The sequence below is a fragment of the Varroa destructor genome, unplaced genomic scaffold (genome assembly GCF_002443255.2).
Source record: "Varroa destructor unplaced genomic scaffold, Vdes_3.0 BEIS01000006.1, whole genome shotgun sequence".
Classification (NCBI taxonomy): Eukaryota; Metazoa; Arthropoda; class Arachnida; order Mesostigmata; family Varroidae; genus Varroa; species Varroa destructor.
In genome coordinates this window covers 20,363,003-20,385,706 of record NW_019211459.1, presented here as the reverse complement: position 1 = coordinate 20,385,706, position 22,704 = coordinate 20,363,003, and the positions used below count along the sequence as shown (strand labels likewise).

At 40.8% G+C, this 22,704-nt stretch overlaps 2 protein-coding genes and 1 long non-coding RNA gene across 3 annotated transcripts; 1 reads left to right on the top strand and 2 right to left on the bottom strand.

The window, feature by feature from the left end:
- Positions 1-601: 601 nt before the first annotated feature.
- On the bottom strand, positions 602-2,200 carry LOC111253388 (uncharacterized). The gene is made up of 2 exons (XM_022812702.2): positions 1,727-2,200; positions 602-1,418 (listed from the first exon to the last, which is right to left on the bottom strand). The coding sequence occupies exons 1-2, from the start codon at positions 2,198-2,200 to the stop codon at positions 1,338-1,340; spliced, it is 555 nt and encodes a 184-aa protein (XP_022668437.1). The 3' UTR covers positions 602-1,337.
- Positions 2,201-6,272: 4,072 nt separating this feature from the next.
- Positions 6,273-16,928, top strand: Glyp (glycogen phosphorylase). Its single transcript, XM_022811139.2, has 8 exons — positions 6,273-6,996; positions 11,562-11,660; positions 11,848-11,962; positions 12,287-12,393; positions 12,686-12,783; positions 13,136-14,579; positions 14,845-15,230; positions 15,509-16,928. The coding sequence occupies exons 1-8, from the start codon at positions 6,934-6,936 to the stop codon at positions 15,738-15,740; spliced, it is 2,544 nt and encodes an 847-aa protein (XP_022666874.1). The 5' UTR covers positions 6,273-6,933; the 3' UTR covers positions 15,741-16,928.
- LOC147754972 (uncharacterized) lies at positions 15,577-22,428 on the bottom strand. The gene is made up of 2 exons (XR_015330425.1): positions 22,198-22,428; positions 15,577-18,165 (listed from the first exon to the last, which is right to left on the bottom strand). It is a non-coding gene; the product is annotated as an uncharacterized LOC147754972 (long non-coding RNA).
- Between the last annotated feature and the right edge of the window lie 276 nt (positions 22,429-22,704).

The following is a 22,704-nucleotide window of genomic DNA, read 5'->3' as shown; positions in this document are numbered from 1 at the left end:
ATGAGCCTACTCCCAGTTATTTTCCTCTTTCTATTACTCTTCTACATAGCGTGCATGATGTTTAGATCACAAACGACCTTCACTTTCATGGTAATTCTGTCAATGAGCAGCTTTTGCTTGCTCCTGAAGAAAATTCATAAATAATTTGAATGTATACGTTTCGTTCCGTCACGTTAGAAAAGTTACAAGGTTCGAACTTACTAGAGACCTTTTTAGTTCTATCTAACTTTCTCTACGTAAAAAGGTTTCGACTAAGCAGAGGTTGAACCCCCCTCCATCCATTTCGCCGAAACTTACCACTATGTCGCCATCGTCGAGGAAATGTAAAAATAATGTTATCGGGACCCCTTGCTCATTTTAGATTTTCATTTTAATTTTCAAAATCATTTTCATTTCAGGTTAAATGTAACCTGAGAATTTTCATTAGCCACCATCTAATTGAATCATATAAACCCATGGACATGCGCAAAGCTTATCAACAGGTTTCGGAAAGAAATAAGAGGTAATATATGTAAACTAATGTGAATTCTTGTTCAGCCTTAATCTACGGAATATTGTCATCTACTGTCATAGATAACGAATGCATTTAAGACCCACAATATGGCTGGGTGGATATAAACTTGTGCTATTTATATTTCTCAATTGACCCTAGACCCCCAATAGCGAATCGGCTAGATCCTTTTCTCTGCTAGGCGATTCTCCAGTTAACACTAGATACGTGGAAATTTCAGTGTAAGCAGTGAAAATCATTCAGATACTGGTATCCTTTAAAAACAAGTTAGTGATACTCTTAGCGTTTAGCTTGTAAGTTACATTTGCGTTTCGTCTGCCTTTGTCTATTTGTTCAATTAATTAATTAATTTGAAATCCTACAGTTCGGACTTCTTATTTTAATTTGTGTGATTAACATATAACACTTATTTTGCCACCTTTCGTCGTTCGTGTTGTTGGCAGTCAATAGTCCATCCATTCGTTACCGCAGCGAAATGCCCAGTGAAAAACGCAGGTACGCACTCTTGATCAGCTTTTTTTACATATGATTGTTTTTTGTGTCCTATTCGACAACCGTGCAAGACCATGTTTATGTATTATATATTTGTAACGATATCGAAAATTAGTTAACCTTAATACATCTCCAGTAATACCTTCGTTTTTAAGCTCCTCGCCCCTAGGGCATCCATTTGTTTTTTCATATGCCTCACCGTTTTCATTTTCTCCTTCTCCTGTCGGTTTTCATGTAAATGTTCTTAACTGCGGACCTCGCTCCGAGGCTTCAATAGAGGCTTAGAACAAAAAAAAAGTTCGTGTTGTCACAACGACCTTCTCATCATGGGATTTTAGTCCTTCTGAAGTTTACATGTTGATTTGAGCATAGCCATTGGATGCATTTCTCCAGCGGGCTCCATGCCCTCCCATACCTAAAAGAATATCAAACGTAATATATACATATATATATATATATATATATATATATGAATTTTGCGGTAGGTCACCTCTGGATATCATCTCAAAATCTTATGGCCATATTAGTAATATTAGTAAAAATGTGGCTCAAACATCAGTTGAAGCAACCTACTTTTGCAGCAGAATGTATTTTGCTCTTTTTTCAAATGATTTTTTTAAATTTCACTTTTGAAGTTTCGTAAACAAGAACTGCGCTACATTTGTAAAGCATATATGTTGAAATGGAAGAAAGAAAATAAAAATTGTACTCTACAGCGCTTACCTCAAGTTGACACTCCTCGAGCGTGCTTGGAATGAGGTCCTTTACAGCGTTATTATTACACTTGTCTGTGACGATATGTACCGGCTTAACTTTCAGTTCGATCGTGTACCGCACCCCGTTTTCAACGGTTCTTGGCCGACTGACAATTCGCGCTACCTCGATACCCTCACACGCCGCCAGCGTTCCCGCGTCACGTTTTGATCGTTCCAGCTCAAAAACGACGAACTTCAGTAGAGCGTCGGGTTCCGATGGATCCACTGGACGAAGCAGCGACGCCACTTCCTGGGACTCAGCGTCTGCTGTTGAGATCCGGGAGATAGCTTTTGACATCGACATCTGTGGCTGCAGATGTGGCGATAATTGCTGTTTATTCAAAATGGTGGGTGTTGGCAAGGCCCAACATCCAACCGAAACTGCCTGTATCATCGCAAATACCACAATCGGTTGAACAAGCCCCATTTCTTTATCGCACATGTTAAATACCGAGTAGCGGTAGAAAAAGACAAAAAATGACGAACAGCACGAACTTTCCCTTTTAACGTCAACAACAATCCGGCATGAGACAAAGGCCGGGTCAGCTGAGTCTATACAGGGTCAGCTGTAAGAATAACTTGTAGATATCCCGAGAAGGGCGTCAGGATATTGACGGCCGACACGGTAGCAGCGAATGAAAGGATGTCTAGCTGGCTGGGCGAGTGTTATGGTTTGAGGAGTCGCCTAAAGAAGGCGCCGTGCGCGATTAGGGGGAAAGGACGCTTATCTGGGAGGTGTCAGAGCATTGGATGTTGAGAGAGGAGCGCCTCACACGGCAGATTCAATAGATGGGGAGCGGAAAGTGTCCTGAGCAGATGAGGAGGCTAGCGGCATCGTCAGCAGCGTCCTCGAAGTAGGAGGGTATAGAGCGCTACTGTGTTTGCTGAAGAGGACACAGAAGGCGAACTCGGTGGGATTCGATCGAAAAAATTAGGTAGGCAATGGAAGCGGCCGGCAGGTCTCGTTTGTCGGTTTTCACGCCAGTTTCTCATATGCGCATACAACCAATGTAAACTAGAAGTATTTAGGAAAAAAGGAAAGTCATCATGCAGAATGACGACTATACAGATTATCTAAAACGTGACGCAGTGTCCTCAGAGACTAAACAAAAGTTTAAATTTAAACTAGCGTCTTCGAGGGTATATATGACAAGAATATTTTTGTACATAATATTATAATATTCTTGCTTAACATTATTACTGCCTCGCAAAAACTGAAACAAGAATGTATATATATTTCCTAGAGTTTAAATCTATCATCAAATATTGGTTGAAAACTAGAAGAGGCCTTGCTGAGCAACATACTTTTAGTTAAAGTTGAACACTTTTTTTTAAAAATGATTTAGTTGCTTTTTAAATCAAAGTACACGTTTATTTGTATTAAAGAAATTATAAAGTGCAATAAAAGGTGACATTTTTCTAAAAAAGTCTAATTTTTCTAATGTATTCATATAGATTGGGTAGGCGCAAACCTACTCAATCGACGTCCAACGCCTCAATGCGTATCATCAAGACGATACACAATAGACGCAACGTAGCCGAACAAAAACATAACACCCATCCGTGAGTGAGATGGGCGTATGAGTAGGTGCATTAACTAGATAAATAATATAAATAAATAGATAAAAAAGATGCGATCACTACGTTCATCGCGTATTTCGTTTTTACACATCTAATAAATACGCGCATTCTTAGATATAGCGTCATCGTTTACATACTAGCATAAAATCTTTAGCAGAGAAAAATAAACTTCCGACAATACTGGCCGTATGAATAAAAAACATCAGCATATCAGTGCCGTAATGCTACTGCTTTAATGTGTGGCTCACCTTTGCCCTCCGCACAGTTAGGTCGTGTTGTTAGGACATTAGTTCAGGCACCCAATTCACACTGAATGAAACAGAGAAGCTATACAAGATGAATAGGTATGCAACCCTTTGATGCAACTGGGTTTTCCTCTGTAAGTTTTATTCAAACTATATGCTGGCCGTAAAGTCTAAAATGGACGTTCTTCTAAATTATTAGCTAGCTAAAATATATTAAACTACAAACATGATTACTATTCATCGAAATTAATAAATCACCTATTTTCTTTTGTTTGCCCTTGTATAATTCTGGCTCCGTAACTTCAAACTAGTGTACCCATACGAAATGTGCCAGCCTCTGTTAATCGAGAGCTTATTATGTTTGGGTATTTAATAGAGACCTGGAAATACTTCAGGTATATTGTGATACTTTGTAACACATTATCTATGGATCTATCCTGATAAGGCCAGAATTCTGTATAAATAAATGTGAACAAAAAGATGTCAGAGATATAGGGACTATATTTAGTCAAAAGAAAGTCTTAATTGCTTGTACAGTAAATATATAATAAGCAACAACTAGGTTAAAATTATAATCATTCAATGTACGTAATAATAACCAAGAGCAGATAGTCCGTATTGCCCAAATGGCTATTGTTCTTTATGCGGGCCTTATTGTGCATTCGTAAAAACAGGTAAACTAAACAGTGTGTTTTTCTGGAAAATGCCTTTCGAGTGCACCACTTATTCGATTGACTAAAAATCCATTATCTTGGCGTCAGTTGCTCCCCAAGTTTTGTCCCCATTCATTGGTCCATTCAGGTGTTTATAACTTGAAAACAATTTGTTTACACTTTTTCAGGATTAGCTTTTCTCTGCCTACAAAATTCGTGCAACGAAATCAGCCTCTGTTTTTGCATAGAAGGTGCACCTATGCATTCGAATTTACCATGAGGGCCGCTTGGCAAAATGGTCGCGGGCAGACTAAGTGCCACACAACCATTAACTTTCCCAATTCGATGAAATCGGTGTTGCATCTCATTTGTGGTGACCTACGCATCATACGATAAAATGAAAAAATACGGAAAACCGTAATTAAATGTTGGCCAATGTTTAAATTGAATAAAGCGGTTAATTTGTTATTTTACTTATTGCATGGTGGAGCGCAGAAGTGGGGGCCCGCTGTTTTTGAGCTTCTGCACTCGTATATATATATATATGTATATATATATATATATATATATATATATATATATATATATATATAACATACACAGTAACGTTAGTAAAAAATGTATGACGCCGTTGATGTTAACGCTGGGAAAGATGCTGTTATGAAACCTTTGAAAAAACCTCGTCTCCATTTAAGTTAAATCGAGTTGTCCAGTTGGTGGAAGAGTAGAAACAATGACAGGCTTAGGAGTAAACTTCAGATGTGTAAAAGTAGCATCTCATAATATGACTTGGCAATTAGTGGTACCATTGGAAGAAGCTGTAGAATAGGATCACCTCTGTATTTTTCTGATGTTTTATAGTAGTACAGATTAAAATAAATGTCTTACGTTTTCCAGCTATAAACAAAACCAACTGTACGCAATTTCTAATGTATTGGACTCATATTTACGATCATTTGCGTGCAAAAAGGTTCCGCTACCTTCTCCGCCAACAAAAGAGATACTAAACATAAATAATTGTCCTGGCGATTTACTCTGGTAGATCTAGAGTCAGTAACTACGCTAATAGCTGCTTATAGGCACAAGCAATCGAAATGAGCAGGACATTACTTGTAGAAATATTGAAGAATCATGCAACTATCATGGCTATTATCGTTGCATGACGTTCTTTGACCAGCCTTATTTCCCTTTTGAGTTGGCTTCCATTCCTCGCCGGGTGCGCAACGTTTTTTTGATGGATCTTGTGCTTGTTATTTAGTCATTCACAGTCATCCTTTCCTTTTTTTCTTATGTTTGTCATGTCACATTCGCGCACCATATCTAGTGTATTTAACTGTGACATCTGTTGGGATGGGCAGTTATTACGGTGGTCGCCATGTCTTGTGCTTTCTATATATACTTGTACGCGCGCTTTTAGCGGACGGACGCACGCACGCGGTCCGTCTACGACGCTGTGTCGATGTTCACTGTAATAGTCTAGCTCGTCGTTGCTTGCAGCGCGCATCTAGCTTCCAAGCAATAGTTATTGTCACAGCCATGGACTAAGTCAGCCGAGCAGCTGGCCAGTCGAGCCTCTCTTCGATTCGTTTTCTCTGCTTGTCCACTGGCTTGTCTTTGCATAGCTACAGTCTATTGCGATATTACGGTGCTGGTTCTCGTTCGCAGCACCACCGGCGGCCTTACAAGAGGGATCAAACGTCTACCGATGGTAGCTTTGGTAGAAATGGAAACAAATGGGAAGTGATGGCGTCGATGTGAATTCGTTGATCACAGGTGTGCGCACGCCGGCTGTGGTCATACTGATGACGTAAGATTGTGATTTGACCGTTTGGGCCTACGTGCGTCGCCCTTACCCTCGTAAACAAGGCGCACCAGGCTTGACGTCTCTCTCATTGAGGATCCCTTTCCCGGTCACCTCTGAAGGCCACCGCAAAGAGGGTACGCAACGTTCCGCTGCTATCACCACTGTTGCCTATCACCTATTTATTGTGTTTCGCTCTCATTTTGTGTCCTCATATTGTCTTTCCTTGTGGGTGTGTATATGTGTGTGCATGCGTGTGCCAAAGAAGAGCTGGAGTTAACCGGTAGACCTGGCAGCAGTTGCAGAGGGCGGACTCAACTGCCGGTGTGCAGTATTCCGAGCAACATAACAACGCAGCAGTCGCACGGCTGGCTCTCTGCGGTAGTTATCTCACTGCGCTGTTGAGTTACGCGATCGTCTTACTCTTACCGAGTCATCAGCAGGCGACGATTGCGGATGCACTTGCCAACTCGGTTAGCTCTGAGGCTTTGCAACTCATCATAGACCAGTCTGGCTAAAACTCAATAGCTGGACCGGCAACGTGCAACTCGTAGTGTGTGATATCGTTATATAGCTGGACAATTGTGCATTGCTTCCCTTTCTGTCTTTTATCTTTCTCTTTTCCTCCTACCTGAGTGTTTTGTCCGCTCGGCCAAACGAATGACACAACAACCTTAAGGCCGACAAGGTAACTAAAAAACAAGGGTTTGACCCATCAAGAGACACTAGACAACTGGCGCCGTCCTTGCAGCATCAAGCGATTCAGTGTCGTCGATAGCGCAGTAACAACACTCTACAGCACCTCTCTCTAATAGTTAGACGGTACCTAGTGCGTTCTAATCACGAAGAACTTGATTACTACACGACAACGGACTCAGATATTGAAGAAGACGACATGGCGACTCCTCTAACCGATGCTGAAAAGCGCCGACAGATCTCCGTTCGAGGGATCGCCCAGGTACGTGCAGAATATTTGACGCGAAAACAAATGAAAGATAGATGATGGGTGCGCGAAATAATCGGTAATTCGCGATCGTGTATATGCCGCGACCACGCGAACATCATCTGTGGCTATAGACGTGTCGCATTACCAGTCAGTGCTGAGAGTTGTGTTAGTAAAAATCGAACGTAGAAACAACGATAGCTAAGAAATATATTGCACCAACAAAAATATCCGCTTTCGGACAATTTTCGTACTCTTTAGTGTGCTTATCTATTGCGCTACCAGTATATGTAGACTGGATGTAAAGGCCACTGTGTAACAGGGTCAGGCGTAGTCGGGACCAGCCGGCCATCAGGTCAAGATTGCGCTATGACTGCAACGTGCTGGTCTATAGTAGTCACTACAGATTCGCAATATGCGATGCGAGCACGCAAGCCTACGTGCGTCTTAATCTGATTATTGCTTTTTTTTTTTTTTTATGATAAACCATCCGTGAAAAAGATTTGTTACTTTTTTTGTGTGTAACATTTGCCAATGTGATGTCATGGCGTTTTCAGCCGGGCAAATCGAGTCCATTGTAGCATCTTTCCGGGAAATGAACACGGATTACGTTATACATACGTGTTCAAACGAGTACACGCTACGAACACTTCGTGCCTTGATTTTGAAGTTCGACCGTGCGTGGTTTCTGAACTTAATTTTACGTGTGTACATTTGATGTTTCTGTTCTACCGTGATGCCACCTTAATCTGCTAAGCTTTCTCGAGGGTCGATGTATAATTAAACGGAATCCTTTTGTAGACGACCACGATGACCCTCATTTTTGTCTATTACTGCCTATTATAACCGATTGGGCAAATTGACTCGGAAGAGACCTTTTTACTTAGCGGACGCAGCATTGTACATATTCAATGGTTTTTCCGTTTTTTTTTGTTTGTTGCCGTACGCCGTACTTGACAACCGTCATCGATGCTACGATATGCGAGATGTAGTTAGTTTTTATAAGCTCTTGTCTAACGAAATACGGATTAATCTATTTTAAGTGTATTTGCGCTTAACTAGAGGAAAGCCAATCTAATAATATCATACTACTGTAAGTCCTAGCCAGTTTAATATAAAACTCTGACCTAAGCACGATATATCCTGAACCTGGTAAATATCTAAATGCAGCTTTTGTATGGTGCGTTGACATATTATCCATGACGGAAGTTCCGTCTACGCTTTTGTACTATCACCAAACTTGACAAAGGTGTAATGTTTTCGTCCGACACAATTAAAGGATGTTAAGGTAAAATAACATTTTGAAGCATAGTATCGGATTCCTAATCCCAATGCGTACAAAAAAATAAGATGATTTTTTTTTGTTCCTACTGCCTTAACGGTGGACGTTTCGCTATTTATTAACTCGCGCAACTCATCTTTTCCATACAGATTCTATGGAAGCTCGAAATGGGGCGCTGCTTTTCCAACTTCCCGAGTATTTATCATATATTTCTATTCGTCTCCACGCATTGAACTGTTGACATTTTTCGAAATTATTAGAACATTATAAGGGGTTATTTAATGTTGAACGGCAGGAAATTGTGTGAGATGCATTCGTAAATGTCCTGGTCAGCCTTTGTCCTGATTAAAATTCAGTAATCATCAATGCAACCGCAAATTAATCAACGCGAACGCTCGCTTCCGGATGGTCGACCATGTAAAAGCTGGCTGGTCTCCAGCTCTAAATGTACAGCTAACCTTGACATATATTTCAGAGACACCTTCTTTTTTGCTTGCTCTTTTTTTCTTGTTTTTTTTATCTACGAAGCTTATGTTGCTTATGCTGTTTTTCGCGATTCTTTCGCATTTGCCATCACCTAATGCTATAGGCTTGTAAGCATAAGCTACCTACATTTTTTGCGGCTTAGATAAAATCAAACTTATTTAATACCTTAATAATAATATCTTATGAAGGATATTTTAGCAACTACGCCAGCTTCGAATACATAAACACCCATAGAGGTATGCTAAATAAACGAGTTCAATTCCATCAAGCGTATACTACGCATGTTTTCCATAGAGGTATCGTTGACACGTAAAAAAAACGTCACGGGTCGTCTTAACGTACATAGCAACGTCTATGTACAAAATTATTTATTTGTCACTGATGACCGCGCGCGATGTGGCTGTTGGATAACGACGATCAAATCCACAAACGACAAACTCGAAATGACAGCTTATTTCGTCCGTTTTGTTATTATCTGTCATATCGGTTATAATTAAAGGACGGGAGGGTGTAGTAATAAACCTATTACATACAATATACGCATGTGGCTAGGGCTTACCTATTCAAAAGATGTCGCACACTTTCAATGTGGACAGGGCGGATACGTTATATATATATATATATATATGTAAGCTAAAGAACGCCTTTCAAGCTCGTAAATGCAAGAAGAAGGACTACCTTGCCCCAAAGTCGGAGCTCGGCCATAAGAACCTATAGATAGACAATAGGCAAAATTTAGTTCACTCTGTGTGTGGCGATAGTTTATCATCTTTGTTGAGCCGCATTGTAACAATCACTTAACTTTACGCCCAGCCACGTATTCAACCCAATAAAATGATCTGCATTGATGCTGCCCACTAAAAAGGGATTATGTAAGATTTTCTCTGATAAGCATTCCATTAGTTGTTGATTTGCCTCTGGCCCAAATAGGAGCCTTCCTTTAACAGCTGTTCACCTGTTATAGCCACGATAGGTATGGTATAGGGAAGTCTATACTCAAAAGAAGGGGAGCTTATATGCCGTCACGTATTTTACTCGTCTACTAAACAATGAATAAGAACGCTATTGCTGTTGATGCAACCACTGCCGCCATATAAAAATTGTATAAAAAAATAGTCAGCTAAGCTAACCGTTCGATTGAGTATTGTCAAGAACTATGGGAAACGCTTAGTTACAGTTCCGCGTTCAGCTTTGTCTCTATTATTAAGCTTGATACATTGTAAGCGTGCATCCAGACCATAGCAGTGAAGAAGATTTTTTTGCTACTTTTTTTTTTCGTCTGCTGTTCGTGGAATCGTCAAACGATGCGCAGACGACGACAACAAGGGCGCTAGTTTGGTCATCTCATATAGTCTGCAATCAGATACAACAGCAAGTAGATTTTTTTTTCGAATGTTTACAAAAAACGGATACAATCAGCGGAAAATACTATATGATACAATCTTTCCTAGTCTAACATTAAACAAATGATATTCTTTAAATTGATGGAAATGTTGACAACATTGAATCTTTCTTAAACGATTAACGAGATTAAAAAACGATTTTTTAGCAACAGTCTCAGCAAGACTTGCGATCTTTACGCGTACGAATAGTGTTATAGCGTGAATCGTGAGTAATTTCGCAAAGTAAGCTATTTCGTCTAAGATGCCCTAGTCTATAGTGGGTACGCCCACTCTTACCTTACCATTTTAAGCAGCTCTTATTGAATTATCGTTTCATTTGCTTGAGTTGACTTGCTTATAAGGACACCAAAATGTAATACACAAGGTGTAGCATCTCTACAATTGGCACGCAAGCCGTTCAGTTCCCGCCGTAATCAAACCCATTCTTAGATCGGTGTGGCTATTAGATGCGCGAAGACATCTGAAATACGCAAGATCGTCATCAACAGCAGAGAACTGCCCGATCCAAACTCATTTCCCCTTAGGGATAGCGTGACCAGTCGGAAGAATGAATCGTGACCTTTAGTTAGTCTATTGTCTAACGGTAATATGTGCGTGCGACATCGCGTGTGTAACTGTTAGCTGACACACGTAACGCGCCTGAAGTAGAGACTAGCTCCCGATTGGTGAGCTATTTTCCCATATCATCAAAGGAAGTTTAATGAAATTTCGAGAGCGAACAGAAACAACCCAAGGATGACAACTACCATAGGACGAAGAAAATAGTTTTGCAAAGATAAATGTTATGATAACTCAATACGGCAGCGTCCTTGCGCGTGAGTGCAAGCTTGAGGGGGTGCTTGAAGTCACACCAAATCAGGTCGACCCTAACAAGTTATACAAATGTCGCGTTTAGATTGAACACAAATAGATATATTTCGATGGCTTCGGCCAGTAATCGTTGTATATGACACGTTAAAATCAAAGGCTGCTAAAAAACATGGGGCAGTCAACAATTGGCCTTTGCCAAGGTAGTGATGATAAGAAATCCTACTCTTTTTGAAAAAAAGACAAATCGTGCGTGATAAAGTTGCACAGATGTCTCCGCATTGACATCGTAGGTTCTCTAGTTAATGAACTTGATTTTTGATCACCACTTAAAAGCCGCTAGTTCAGAGAAGAGTGAGCAATTTAGGCGATGGTGTTCCCGGTCTGTCATTGCAGATCTATCTAGAATGCTGGCATTACAGATAAGAATTGATGATATTGACGTTGGTCAAATGCAACCGGACGATAGTTGTAGGAGTCAACAAATCGTTTGCAAAAATCACTGGATCTCAAACTGGGTATCGAACTCGGGACCCTTAAGGTTCGTGCATGTACACCCATATCAAGCTAGTATTTCCATTCCTTATACGTATCTGTTCCAGGTGGAAAATGTGGTCAATATGAAAAATGCATTTAACCGCCATCTGCACTACACGCTGGTTAAGGACAGGAACGTCGCAACTCCCCGCGATTACTATCAGGTTCGACTAGCTTTTTATATCGCTAATGCTAACTTCCTAGATTTGTTTACTGTACAAAAAATTCGTAATTTAACGGGCCGATTGCTCAAAACAACCACCCAGAAGTTTTCATCTAGCCTGCTGTTATCTATAGATTATAATTGTCTGTAGTAATCACACTAAATGGGACTGTTACGTATTTGATCAGTCTTTGGCCCATACTGTTCGCGATCACCTCGTAAGCCGTTGGATTCGAACCCAGCAATACTATTATGAGAAGGACCCAAAGAGAGTTTATTACCTTTCCCTCGAGTACTACATGGGTGAGTAGAGAAATAGTTAATTTATTTATCAATCTAAAATTTTCTTTGCGCCATGTTTTCATAGGTGACCCTAAAAAGAAATTCATCCAGAATAGAGTTATGTTGCACCTGTTGCAGTTAACTGAACAATTAGAGAGAACATCTGCGTCAGATATAGTTATTAATGAAAATCACAGAAACGATATACCCAGATCTACTCGAAATTATCTTCACAAGATTTTTTTATGCATGTCGTCGGATCAATGTTAAGGTGCTGAGCGACTGATATTGAGAGAGCGATATTATGTTGATTCTAATTCGATTTCGTGCATCTTTTGGTGTCAGGTCGCACCCTCTCCAACACGATGATAAATTTGGGCATCCAGAACACATGCGACGAAGCTCTCTACCAACTCGGCCTTGACATCGAGGAGCTCCAGGAGCTCGAAGAAGTAAGCTAAGACTGATAGAAAATAAACATACCTCTAGGTGCGAAAAAAACAAATAGCGTGTATTTATAGATGACACGTCAGGTTGGCTAAGTTCAACACCGAGTTAAGATACAGTTCCTTCTGCGCTGGGGGGGGGGGGGGGGAGTCGTGGAATGCTACCGAACGTGAAGCTTAAGGCATATATGTGTCAATCATCAATAATCTACTCAATCGAAGTTAGAATGACTTCAGATTATATTTCGGCGAAAACAAGTAAGGACAGTATTTGCGTAAATTGTCGTTGACATTTCAGGACGCTGGCCTCGGCAACGGCGGTCTTGGCCGTCTTGCGGCCTGTTTTCTTGATTCGATGGCCACGCTAGGTCTGGCTGCGTATGGATACGGTATCAGGTATTGAGAAGCTTTAATGGCATTCTAATCTTAGCATGAAATGAGATTTCCCGTTGAATTAAGCTTGCAGTTATTTAGCCAAATCTATCAGTGTGAGACTGTTATACCTGTAGAAGGGCTAATGATTCGAATACGCTTGTGGTTCGTACAACTATTATATATATATATATATATATATATTACGTACTTCATATACCGAATGTTTGTCGAACGCGTTTTCTTCGTCGAGTTTTAATGGTATGGAATCAAGGTCTTCATATTCAGTGTGAGCCATTACTATTCATTCGAAGCGGCTAATTTGTTATTATTACATTAAATCTTTTTTAATCTTGTATCACTACTATATGTTTAGGTACGAGTACGGAATCTTCACACAAGCAATCCGAGACAAACAACAAGTTGAGGAGCCCGACGATTGGCTCAAGTTCGGTAATCCGTGGGAAATTCCACGACCCGAGTGCGAACTTCCTATTCATTTTTACGGGCGCGTGATCGATGACAACGGCAAACGTAAGTGGGTAGACACCCAGGTGATTCTTGCTATGGCCTACGACAATCCCATCCCTGGATTCAAGAACAATGTCGTAAACACAATGCGACTGTGGTCGGCTCGTTCGCCTGTGAATTTCAAACTTCACTGTTTCAACACCGGCGACTATATACAGGCAGTGCTAGACCGCAACCTGGCCGAGAACATTTCCCGGGTCCTCTACCCCAACGACAATTTCTTTGAAGGTAAGGAGCTGCGACTGAAGCAGGAGTATTTCATGGTGGCGGCTACATTGCAGGACATCGTGCGTCGATACAAGGCATCGCAGTTCGGTAGTACCCATGCGGCACGGACTCACTTCCACGAGTTGGCCGATAAGGTGGCGATTCAGTTGAATGATACTCATCCCGCCCTCGCCATTCCCGAACTTATGCGCATCCTCATCGATCACGAGAACCTCAGCTTTGATGAGGCGTTCCGACTGTGCATTAAGACATGCGCTTACACAAATCACACAGTGCTGCCAGAAGCCCTCGAACGCTGGCCCGTCAGTATGCTCGAGTCAATTCTGCCACGTCACCTTGAGATCGTCTATCAGATCAATCAGCAGTTTATGGAACTCGTGTCTAAGAAATATGTTGGCGACTTCGGCAAGATGCGTCGCATGTCCATCGTTGAGGAGGACGGTGGAAAACGCATCAATATGGCTCATCTTGCCATCGTAGGCTCTCATGCCGTCAACGGAGTAGCTCGTATCCATTCCGAGATTCTCAAAGACGACGTCTTCCGTGAGTTCTACGAGCTTTTTCCTGAACGTTTCCAGAACAAGACGAACGGAATCACACCCCGACGGTGGCTAGTCCTTTGCAATCCAGCTCTCGCCGAAGTGATTGCAGATAAAATTGGTGAAGACTGGATCGTGCACCTTGAGAAGCTGGCCGAGCTAAAGAAGTTCGACAACGACAAGGTGTTCCTCCAAGAACTTTACAAGGTCAAGCAGGAGAATAAAATGAAACTGGCTGACTACATCAAAGTGGCTACCGGCGTCCAGGTGAATATCAACTCAATTTTCGATATACAAGTAAAGCGTATCCATGAGTACAAGCGTCAACTTCTCAACGCCCTGCACGTAATCACCATGTACAACCGTATCAAGGCCAATCCGACGGGCAATTTCGTCCCTCGAACCGTTATGATCGGGGGCAAAGCGGCTCCTGGTTACCATATGGCGAAACAAATCATCAAGCTGATCTGCCACGTAGCTAATGTAATTAACAACGATCTCGTTGTCGGCGATAAACTAAAGGTTCGCAAGTCAGAAATTTACAAAAGCTCTTTATGTGTGCTTACATTTTATAGCTCGCCATTTTCCGATATGTATATTAAGTAACTGTTACGAAGCTTCTTGATGCATCTTTGTTTATTAAATTTGTATTTTGTTGCAACGAACTTCGTTACTAATTTACTATAGGCCTCCGAAACGACCTCCTAAAAAAAGGGCGAATAGGCCCTAATGGTTCGACTTGGTTAAAGCCAGCGTGAACATTCATAACATCATTTTTACTACACAGGTAATCTTCCTTGAAAATTATCGGGTCACGCTGGCTGAGCGCATTATGCCTGCTGCTGACCTGTCAGAGCAAATCTCCACGGCTGGCACAGAGGCTTCCGGAACCGGCAACATGAAGTTCCAGTTGAACGGTGCGCTGACGATCGGAACCCTGGATGGCGCCAATGTGGAGATGCGGGAAGAAATGGGCGAAGATAACTTTTTCCTTTTCGGTATGACCGTTGAAGAAGTCGAGGCTCTGAAGAAAAAGGGTTACAACGCTTGGGACTATTACAATAGAATTCCTGAGCTCAAACAGTGCATTGATCAGATACAGGGAGGGCTGTTTTCGCCGTCGGATCCAAATATGTTTGCTGACATCTGCAATGTCCTTCTCAACCACGATAGGTTAGAATACATTTATAGTGATAATTTGTGACGTTTTGATCTTTATTATGTCAATATGTGACGTATTCAGCGTGTCATTAAAAAAACCTGAACCCTGGCTTTTAACATTAATACAATGTTAAAAGCCAGTATATTTTCAATAAACAATATACGCAGACATGTATGTCTATTTAGAAATGGCTTTGTGTCAGAATTGTAATTGCATTGAACAGACACTCTACATGTACGTAACCCCCTGTATGCACTCTGATTAAAGCGCTTCTCACTCTTTGTTACAGGTTCTTCCTCTTCGCGGATTATGAGTCGTACGTTGCCTGCCAAGACCGCGTGTCCGCCACCTACCGTGACCAGGAGAAATGGCTCAAGATGTCCCTGCACAACATCGCCTCGTCAGGCAAATTTTCATCTGACCGCACGATCGTCGAGTATGCCCGTGAAATCTGGGGTTGTGAACCGTCCTGGGAAAAAATGCCCGCCCCCCACGAACCGAAGTCTGAACAGGAGAAGTAGATGCTACGCATAGAGGACTATCTGTAACAAAATTCCTACTCCCGATTGTTGAAATCAAGTCGCAGGAACGATGGCTGCACGCCATGGGGAACCGAATGTCTAGTCCAGGCCTATTGATTACTCAAGTTACTATTACTCATTAAAAATTGGCGACAACTGATTTCAATTGTATCACGTTGGGATGTATTTATTTGCCACAGACATACTAACTCAACGATAGGAGGGGATAGGGTGTTTGGCTTAATTCTAGCGTTGTCGCCTTTTCAAATGTCTATCGAATGATAAAAGAAGACACGCTTTCACACCATAGGCCTACATATAGTAATAAAAAAATTACATGAAACAAACACGAATATGTATATGCACCTGCATATATAACTTATATCATATACCAAGCAATTTTGCTAGTTGCGGCCGCCATCGCACGGCTACGTTTCGCCTTAACCTACCGGTCAGATACGAAAGCGAGTTAAGTAACGATGAATCGTTAAGTGTACAATGAACTTGAGCAGGCAACTGCTTCCACCGTAGCAGTCGATATATAGTAACTAAAATGCGATGTGAAGTTACTCAGGTGAGAGGTGACAGGTCTGCGACGAGTGTAAATGTGTTGAATTGTAAGCTCATAAAATAGAAGACAACACAGACGAAAGAAGATCGGTGCGACATTAGGAATTTTTCGATTAGTAAGATACGACTGGTGATACTGGCCATAGTATCATTACTACATGGATTTTTTTTAGTGTATTTTGCTGAAGCTCTGGTACTCCACGAGGCACTTAATGAACTTGACAACACTGTTCAACGTAAAAACCGAGGGTAATACATCCTTTGACGATTCGTATAACGCTAATGATCATAACGCTTTCAGTCGTTAGGAGTAGGGTATGAGAGGTAGAAATAGAAAAAATTAAATATGACACAAGTATTAAAACTTCCTTTAAGTAGGCTTAACATACATATTTCTCAGGTTATCTAATTTTAGAATACAATCGTTAGGCCAAACTATTATTCTCTCAAAGAGGACAGACTGAGAGGTTACATAGCAGTTTTGAACGTGACAACATCGACACGGATCTTCGCGAACAAAATGCCGGAAATGAAAGCGGCAGGAAGCGTAATGTTCTACTCAATAATTTGATGTGTCATATGATCTTTATTTCATAAAAATAAAAATTAAATAATCAAGTGATATCCTTTTTCAACGTAGACACGCTAAGGTAGATCTGCCAGCGTTAACGTGTCGTCTTCGTTGACAAGTTTCTCTCCTGCTGCTCATCCCCACCCCAAATTTTTCATCGTTTTGGTCGGCGTTGTTGGTTACCGTATTGGACTTAGTAAAGCAAATTAGACAAAAAAAAAAAAAAAAAAAAAACGAGCAAAATTATTGCGTAGACCTTTATTTTTGAAACGATTAACGATGCCTTAACACGAATTGTTCTAACCAATGTTTCACAAATGACAATTTTTATTTACTGACAGATGTTTATTTCGAAAAAAAAAAAAGTACCGACTCTTTGCCTCCGGCTTTTTCATGGCTACGTATAGCTAAATCTGACCTCCCTCACCAACGTTAAGGTACCAATTTTTTTCAATCTAAGCAACAGTTTCTGCAGTTTCTCGTACCGATCAGAGAAACCGTCTTTATCAGATAAAATAGGAAAAAAAACCACGATAACGGTAAGGGAACAAACCAACATGAAAAGGAAATTAACTTTTGAATCCTGTTAGTGGCCGCGCGCTGCCTCTGTTTACTTATTCCTCAAATACTAAATCCGCATTGACGTTCTATATTAATATTAGTGTAATAGTACGCTTTTGTTCAGTCTGCTCGAAACGTTCTACTAACTATGATATAATAATTACAGATAGTTTGTTCGTGGTACACCTCGTATGGACGCAATTTCAAACCTATCATGAGGAATCATTGAATTTTCTAGATTGTATCATTGCCACCATGACTTTAATAAAACAACTATTTAAGATTTTTTTTTTTAAAAACGAACGCCAACGAACGCTGAATGTCTTTCCATAGATTATGTATTTTATAACAAATCCTGACAACCGATATAGATAGAACATACGAGAAATCGTACTTATTTACAAATTCTTTCGACGTTATTAATTACAATATAAATTTTACTAATTTACGCACTCAACACAAACAAACAGTAGTAATTTAGCTGCATGATTGTGACACGACCGCTTCACGTGTTATGCATGATTTGTCTGACGAATGAAACCACAGGTGCCGTTCGATCACCGTTCTAAGATATCTAGATTTCGAAATTTCAACGGGCAGGCGTCCATCATTACGGACGAGTTATAATGCTGTTTCGTTCCCGATGCTTGCTTGCCAAACACAAGGAACGAAGGCGAGGAAAAGCTCGAAAGTTGATGACGTTTAGTTGTGCCCCATTCAAACCTGTAAATTATACCAGCCTCTGGATAATTAGCCCGACAGAGAATAATTACTATGTGTTCTAGAAGAGAGTTACATTGAGAAGAAGGTTGAATTCGACTGTGCCGGATTACGCCAATTAAATTTAAAGAGCACACGTGCATCGAATTCAGTAGTACAGATAGGGGCACACTAGAACGGTATGTAGAGGCTTCGCCCCGCGTCTGTTTTCAAACTTCGTTAATAAGGAAGAAGTTCTCGGCATCCGTTTGCGACCAGCCAATTAAGGCTCTCGAACGGTGCCTTTTAGCTCGAAAAAGCGTCCTTTTCCAACATGGATAATCATCACTGCGGTCTTCATAGCGGGTCCGGCACAGTCTCTAGGCATTTTTTCCATTTTTAGCTAATCGTTACAATTGAAGAACGGTTTTCGTTAGTTGTTATTATTAATATAAAGCCTCCTTAATATTGGTAATTTAGTCATGCGATTGTGTTCAAGTCGGAGATTTAATGTAACCGTTTCAATCAATTCAACCGAGTTGATGCTAAGTCAAATAGGCTCAACTCAACTGCAGGCCAATGTTAATTCCGCCTTAGATTGAAAAACCAGCGAATATTTTTAAACTGCTGACAGGCTGTGTGATACGGTTGCGAGCATACGTATTTTGTGACACTGCCTTTTCCAGTGATAACTGCCGCTATTCTTTGATACGTGCTTCTGATGCAGTTCCTCATTGTCTTGGTTATGAATGCCACACACGAAACCCAACCCGTGATTTCACAACACGTCAAACGTTCTTGATGGGATTGGGCTTCATTGAATTAGCGATCCATGGCAACTGCTGAACGTTATCGGCAGCAGGTAGTCTAGAGATACTGCGAATTCTGTAACATGGCGCCTCATCGTACATAAAGACCTAGTCGTCGTCAGAAAATCATAAGTAGCATCTTACTCTGGGTAACCTTATCATATTCCTGCTACTCTTAATATTCCCTGTGCGAAATCCCAGGGCATTTACCATAAATAATAGACCACATAATTTTTGATAGATATTTGATCTTTGGCACAATGCTGTGTTCGGATGCTTGTTCGTCGGTACTTCTGGAAGCATGCTGGACGTTTTTCCAAGAACGTAAAAAGAACATTCTTCCGGGACACAGGCTTGTTCCCGCTTCTCAGCCTCGTTTGCCTCATGGCAACGGGTTTCGTCTCATTCGAACGTGCACCAAGGTTTCTTCCTTCGGGGCCAGCCTCTAAATCAATGGCAAAGCATAATTTCCACCACAGCTAGCCCATGGTCTTTTAATGTGCTTTGGAGATTTTTATTCAAGACGAACTCGTTCGTAAATAGCTACACGATCATCTCGCATCGTTTACGTGATAACAGCGTGAAATTTTCTCTCGTATGCATTCTGTGGAACACGAAACGTTTTAGTGCTGTGTATTTGTTTTTGCTAGTCACATGTTATATGGTCTCAGTGACATCCGTTCCTCTTCTCAGTTTGACGCGTCACGTACGGAAGTACGCAAAACATGTGACAACACCCTAATCAGTTAAGCTGACATAAGTACCACCGGCCAGTTATCCAATGCCGGCAATAGGCGTGCTAGGTGGTGCGAAAGGACACGCCGGCTTACATCCCACACTATCCGGCTATGTCGGGGTGTTACACCACCGCTGTCCTGAATACCATATGCCGTTTTCACAAGCATATCGTTTGTAGGCAGTGTGAAACATTTTTTTCAATGTCCTTATCGAATACTACCAGTGTAATTTAGTTTTCATTAGACAAAGCCCGTTTAAGATATTTGGCCCTGCGCTGTGCAACTGGCATAGTCTAATACCATTCCACTTTGTTCATCTAAGTCTACTTGATCGAGCTCCGATAGTACTAGAGGCCTATTTTATGGCCATATCTGATTTCGTTTCATTTGATGGTTGGGATTATAACATTTAAATCGCTTTTCAATTGATTTTTTTTTGGTCAGGACAACGCAATAAAACGAGACATCCGTTGTAGGTTCGGTACACAGGATTTATTCACCCACAATATCGTCCGGAAACTCTCACAGCCTGTTCGTTGTACGGTAAGTTCGAATCCGAGGTCGAAACCCTACATACCATGATAAGCACTATATCATAATATGAAAAGTACATATACCCAATTTGCGCCCGAGAGGTGACAACTGTTGAATATGGGAAACTAGCATCGTACGACAAAAGCTAGTCCGTGACTTCAGAATGAGTGCGAGTCAGCGATGTTTCAAAATCTATTCAGATGTTGGTGGCACGCAAGTAAAATCCAACCCTTCTTGCTCGTACACTAGGAAACACGTGATGCACATCAAAACCTTGCGTGCGTTATATTTGGTCACTTCATTTAAAGGGTCAATGGTATCAACTGAAGCGTGTTACAGTTAGTTCCCGGACGATGGTGAAAGGTCTTATTTGAGGGTAACAATGGCTCAAACCATCAGCATTTGCCAATTCGGCGCTGTCGCCAAGGCGGCTTCCGTTAATATTCAACCTTATTTCTTCGATAGAGGTCAGAAGAAACTGTTAGTGTGGACGAACAGTAATGCAAATTTAATGATTGATTGTTGACTATTTAGATCGTGATTAAGTAACAAACCTTAATTCTAACTGTGCTCGTATGCCCTCAACTTAGGCTACATGCCTGTTGGTATCTCTACAGATTTCGAAGTAGAAAGATCCGTGGTTTTACTTTTTTCTTCTTGATGGTATCTCGATCTTAATAAGATAGTATCAGTGCTTACACACACATTTTTTAAATACAAGCTCCGTAAGAGTATGCCACGTGCACGATAAAAACAAGCATCTTCATCGTCAACTATTATTGAAGACAGTGCCATAGGTAAACAACTATTTTCAAAACATACAAACGAATAATTTTGCAACAATTAAAAAAATACTGATATTCCATAGTTTCGAACGTGTGCTTCGAAGTTTCTTGGAGCAATTAACTCCTATACTATTACAACTCTATTACATTTCGCTGGAAATGTAATACCGAGTCGATGAATATGGATTGACAAGAGCTAACACCCCAACCATGAAAACCTCTGGACTTCACAGCTCTTTAATTGTCACTGACGGCTACATTCTCCGGAACGGGAGAGTTTTGTGCCGCTTGTAAAGTGCAACCCACATCTGACATTTTAAAAAAGAGTGTGCTTGCAAATACGTTTTATATTCAATATTATGAATCGTTCGTCGACCAACTCTAGCACATAGAATTCGATCTACTAAGCTAAGAAAAATAAAAAAAAATCAAAAAGACGACATGGATATGAAATTTCTCAAATATCAACTGTAAAAAGAATCAGTTGTAAATACTCGCAAAAATCGATGGACCTAATTAACTTCCAAGCGTCACTAACGACGACTGCCTACCCTTAATCCGTAAGCAGCGGTATATCCGCCTTAAATGTTCACCCGGTCTACTTCAACGAATGGGTGCTGTTCCCGACCTTATTGTTTGAAATCGAAATCCCACACTAGACATGTTCATGAATGTGTAGATACATAGTGTACTTTAATGGTAAAGGATTAATCAACAGGTGAACGCAGGACACTTTAATAGACGCTTGATTGAAGATAAACACTGACTGGTTGATGGCTACAATCAAAATTCATGTACAGAAAATTAAATTTGTTCAGATATATCTAATCTGATAAACCCGATCTGTTTCTAATTGCTTATCCTTTCATGCCCTAACTACTCTACTGACAAACTCTTGCTTGCACAAATCATGTAAGGATCATGAGCTATTAACGACAGGTAACTGTTACGATCTTCGGGCAAGTCAAAACCACCAACAATAGCACGCCGCTACCAGCTCAGAAAAAAAAAAAACTTGATAAAAAGAATAAACTAGCTGAAGTATCATGATAGTTGAATCTACATGAATTCGTAATACATAGCATTTAAAGTCTGAAACAGTTTTCCTTAGCTGGGTATCAACTGGCCTTTCCATGACAAGCCTCGCTAATGCCAGCCTTGTTGTTATGACTACAAGTAACTATTTCAAACCTGAATCCGCGTCTCCGCATGGAACTAAATTTCGCCACGAGACAATCTGCGCCTTGCTTTTCGGAACTACCATATCTGAATCGAGGACGAGCAAAACTGGTAGCCAGGAACATCGCCGGTGCGCAACGCAGCCAATCCTCAGCTTCGCATCCGCGTGTGATGCATCGCTCGCGGCTCGTATTAGGATAAATTATTAATTTCTACTACGGATCTGCCAATACTTTACCCAAAGGAAAATTCCCGCTAGATGCCCGGGATCGGATTCGCAGACGACAAATGGAACATTCTCTGAGTACCATTTTTAGAATTTGTTGAATTTACAACTAGTTAATTATTAGAATGTTTTTGCTCATTGAATTTTGAACCGCTGTGTAACGAGGTATGCTGCATTTAGCAGTTTCGTTAAATCAAAAAGGAAATTAAAAAAAAAATATGATTATAACTATTTTAAATCCAATTGCTAAAGTCCAACCTTTAGAGGGCAGCACAATCGCAACGTTAGTGCCC